The following is a 4421-nucleotide window of genomic DNA, read 5'->3' as shown; positions in this document are numbered from 1 at the left end:
ACATGTCCGAACTCTGAAGCAGGTACAAACCCCGAAGCACGTGCAAACTCCAAAACACGTAAAAACTCCAAAACACGTACAAACTCCGAAGCAGGTACAAACCCCGAAGCACGTGCAAACTCCAAAACATGTACAAACTCCGAAGCAGGTACAAACCCCGAAGCACGTGCAACCTCCAAAACACGTAAAAACTCCAAAACACGTACAAAAGACAACAGAAGTGCTCCAGGATGCTGGGCGCAGTGTTGAGCTTTTGTTACCTAGTGGCTACACAAGCCAGCAAGTACCAACGACCGGATTTGGTGTGTGGTAGTAACAGGTAAATGAACTTTTTTTTTTTTAATTGTTTGAATATATATGAGTGCTGGTGTATAAATATACAAACAATACACACATGCTTTCAATTGTGTAATTTAAGTGATCTAGGTAGCTCTGTTTTGGAAGTTCAGTTAACGCTAGAAATGTGTTTTGGAGTTTGTACATGCTTTTTGGAGTTTGTACGTGCTTTGTCTCTAGGGGCCACCGTATATATTTATATATAAACATATATAAATAAAGCCACTTTTTTTTTTACATTAGTAATTCCTTTTGTGCATAATTTTATATTGTTGTTAATAATAAATTAACTAAAGAAACAAAACAACCTAAAGAGTCGGTTAGGTGCCGAAAGTATCGGGTCCTTTTATTGAGTCGAGCTGAAAGAGCCGGTTCTCTAAAAAGATCCGGAATCCCATCACTATCAGGAAGATCCTAAAATGTTTCAGCAGGACTCATCTCACTCCAAGCCAGAGGGGGGCGCCAAACACAGAAACAGACTGGGAGTAATATGGCGCACAGCTCTCGGCTCTGACACACGTCCAATCAGCTTTCTTCCTTCCTGACAGCTGGCCAATCACAGCGCCCACGTTCAGGGTGAAAACTGTTCAACATGGAGACAACAGTTGAAAAGCTTGAGGCGATGGTAAGCACACCGTCAAACTCCTTTTCCCGACTGTATCTTTTGGCTGTTGAACCGCTATTGATCGTAGCTTTGCACACGGTGTGCCGCTCACAGCAGGCGACTCACGGTTCTCTGCTAAGAAATAATCCAAAGTCAGGCCCATCAAATACCGCAGGACCGCGAAGGAGCTCGGCTAGTTTCAACATCGCCGCCACTCGAACGTCACAGAGCAACTCGGAGCAAGCAGTCCGCAGCGGGACCAAGTGTAGCATCGCTCTGTTGTTTTAGGACTTTTATTCACGGATTGTTTGTTTTTCGAGACCGTCTCAAACACCAGCTGTCTCCTGCACATGGCTCAGTGCATCAAGTCTCACGGTGCCAAAGACAAGCGTGCTTACTTCCCCGTAACTCTTATTGCAGAAGGGAAATGGGAGGATGTGCAGCCTGTAGCTGAGCTCTGTCTGTCTGTGCTGCTGACCATCTGTACAGGTTGTGCAATCCTGGGACTAGTGCAAAGTTTACCGTGTGTGAACCTCGAGCTGTTGGCAGATGCTCTGACTTCATTGCACTACTGTATCAGACAACTAGTAGTGCAATAGTATTGTCAAAGCATCTGAAAACTGCAAGGACCACCTCTGTGTTTACACACCTTCAATAAATGCATTAAAGATGCACTTTATTTACCTCACAGCTGGAATAAAGTCAATATCAGATAATTACTTATCTGTAATCCAAATGTAAATACAGCCATTGAAAATAAGTCTAAATACAAATATTACCTTGTAATACAAGAACAATATTTAAAATAATAATGTGTGTGTGTGCGCGCACACATCGATCCTTACTTCTGCTCAAGCTGGAGTAATCTACACATTTGTGCTCTCTAAACAACGAATCAGACGACTTCCTTCTTAAGTTCGCTCCGATGTGGCTGCAGTACAGCTGTCAGGGTAGCAGCAGTGACGGTGCTCTCTGAACCACTCAATCACTCATCAAATCAGAAACTTGAACCACTGGCCCCCTACAGTGAGGAGATCTGATGGCTGATGTTGTCTGGGGACTGCTGGACCATAGACCATCTTTATCCGCTGTCCCTCCTCTGCACATGTCCAGACCTTTGCAGCCTTGTGTCTCTGTCCTGAGAATGCATTGGTCAGTAGGTGGTGAGTTCATACCTGTTGATCTCTGATCTGGAACGTTTCTTGGTGATTTCCACCCAGTGGTACAGAAGACCCCGGTTTAATCCTGAAGCTACCTGGATATGCCAAAGTCCTGCTGCCTAGTACACACTCTGTCCTGGAACAGGAACATGGGCGCTGCACTTCATATAGTGTAACATGATGAGGTTCACATAAAGCAATGAGCTGTAAGTGTGATTCCACCAGGAATGTTGAGTCAAACAGCAAAGAATCTGAACATGGTGCAGGAAGTTCAGTGCCACAATGTGATGCACTTTGTCTTTGCAGTTTCTGAAGGCAGAGGCAGACCTGGATTACATTGAGAAGCGGTTGAAGCTGGACTTCATCAACAGCAGTGCAGAAAATGGATGTCCAGCTGAGGTGACTAACAGATGACATTTCTCCCAGCATCTGCAGGCAGATCTAGAGAAAATCAAAGAGCTCTTAGTGAATTACTGGCTGCTAACACTGCGGCCTTTGTGCTTGGAAGTTGTGTATTATTTGTCTTTTGTTAAAAAAAACATGATGTCATCAGGATACACAGAAGAACAAACTCCAACTAAAGTGAAAGTAAGATGAACCGGCCTATACCCATAAAGATGCTAATAGTTATAACCGTACCAACCAGTACATGTAATAAGACATAGAAGAGGGACGGAAATCCCAGAGCTATCATTCAGTTCACCTGGATGCAGCGCTTCTAGTGGGAAAAACACTTTGTCACTCAGTGATACGAGTGATGCATGAGGTAGAACATTTCATGTTTGCAGAAAGGCAATAAGAGAAAATCAGGTACACACCTGAGCATGTAGTCTGTGGGCTGATGATTGACCATGTGCTTGTAGAACAACCTGGCAGTGGTGCTGGAGAACCTGAAGTCTATAAAGTCCAAACACTCAGCCCTGTGCTCGCAGGTGAAGGAGCTCACGAGTGCACAGAAGGAGTCTGTAGACTCGATCAGAAACAACCTCAGCGGCGTCATGGAGCTGCTGCAACACTTTGAACAGACCACTGATATGGAGGTGGGTAGATCGACACCTTATGACTGTTTAACATAGCTCACTGATACAAGTACTACTGCTGTGGGAGGTCAGATTTGATTAACCATCTAATCAAAGGGAAAATGTGCAAAGATACGTTGTGGTGAACTTGGCGATGAAGTGAGGAAGGCGTGAGAGCACTTGAAGTGCTAATTCAAAGTTTAAACTGGTCTTCCTGTCCCAGAGTACCTGCGCTTGGCCCAAGAAAGCATCAAAGTTGAACACACACAGAGACTGCAGAGAGCGCTTTGACGTGTCCTAGGTGTGGTGTTTTCTTTTCATTGGTTTAATCACAGTTAGCTGCCTCCAAACACGGTGCAGCTACTGCAGTTATATCCATAACATGTGTGGAAAGCAGGCCTAATGACATTTAATCACATTAATTGTGTGTATTGTTCACGGGTTTGTGCACACACCTCCATCCTGCTGCAGTTTGTGGTTATCGTGCAGATCGACATTTCTCCTGAATTCTCTTTAAAGTTTCCATTCAGGATCTGCTGTGTTTCCTTGTTGGTGTCTCTGCAGGTTGGGACACTGACCGAGCCAGAGCGAGAGTCTGTAGCACTGCTAAGTGCTGTCAGTCGCACCACAGCCGAGGTAAGCAGTACGACACCTTTAGACGGCACTTCTTTGATAGTGGACTAGAAGCATATGCTTGGTTTGCTTCAGTGGGAGCTTAACAGGAGGAGCCAGGGCTGGACTGGCCCGGGAGGCCAGTGGGTCGATCGAAGGGCCGCTGAGCAACAAGCCCTTTGTTCATTTTCATTACTGCCCTATCACATCTCCTCCCTGTGCGCCGTGCAGAGCAGAGTTTAGTGTAGAGAGATGTGGAGCCGAGAGAGAAAAAGTCAAACTAAGTACAGCAGTGGTAGCTGCACCATCATCCACAGTGGTGCCAGCAGCACCTGCCATTGAATGTGTCCCACGATGTATCATTTTAAATAAATTACACGAGTTTACATGTCAGTAAGGAGTAAGAAGGATGTAATCCCAGCCCTTCTCCTCACAGTGAGCCACAGAACGTCTCTGCTTCCAACCTGGACTGTGTACATTCATCATCATCATCATCATTATTCTTAGGTTTATTTCCTGCTGGTCTCGGTGCTGAGTTCAGTCCCAGGCTCCTCATTTCACATTTAAAACCTGATAGTGGCCCCCAGTGATCCCCCAGTCCACCTGTAATATTCACAGTATGTGGTGTTGTAGCATAGCACTGCTCCCCACCCGCAGCTTCTTCTTTTTTCCTTTTTTGTTAATCTTTGC

The 4421-nt window shown here is 45.2% G+C and overlaps 1 protein-coding gene across 2 annotated transcripts in view; it reads left to right on the top strand.

The window, feature by feature from the left end:
* Nucleotides 1-659: 659 nt before the first annotated feature.
* ska2 (spindle and kinetochore associated complex subunit 2) overlaps nt 660-4421 on the top strand; it is a 6708-nt gene continuing 2946 nt past the window's right edge. Inside the window, exons 1-4 of one of the 2 annotated variants that reach the window (XM_082549535.1) lie at nt 660-961; nt 2407-2499; nt 2964-3140; nt 3684-3755. In XM_082549535.1, the coding sequence (XP_082405661.1) occupies nt 929-961; nt 2407-2499; nt 2964-3140; nt 3684-3755 (375 nt within the window). In that variant the 5' untranslated portion in view covers nt 660-928. The remainder of the gene's footprint in view (nt 962-2406; nt 2500-2963; nt 3141-3683; nt 3756-4421) is intronic. The other variant, XM_082549536.1, reaches the window with a different exon arrangement.

This window comes from Aulonocara stuartgranti, assembly GCF_965226115.1.
Source record: "Aulonocara stuartgranti genome assembly, chromosome: 10".
Lineage (NCBI taxonomy): Eukaryota > Metazoa > Chordata > Actinopteri > Cichliformes > Cichlidae > Aulonocara > Aulonocara stuartgranti.
This window is presented reverse-complemented; position numbering and strand designations above follow the sequence as displayed.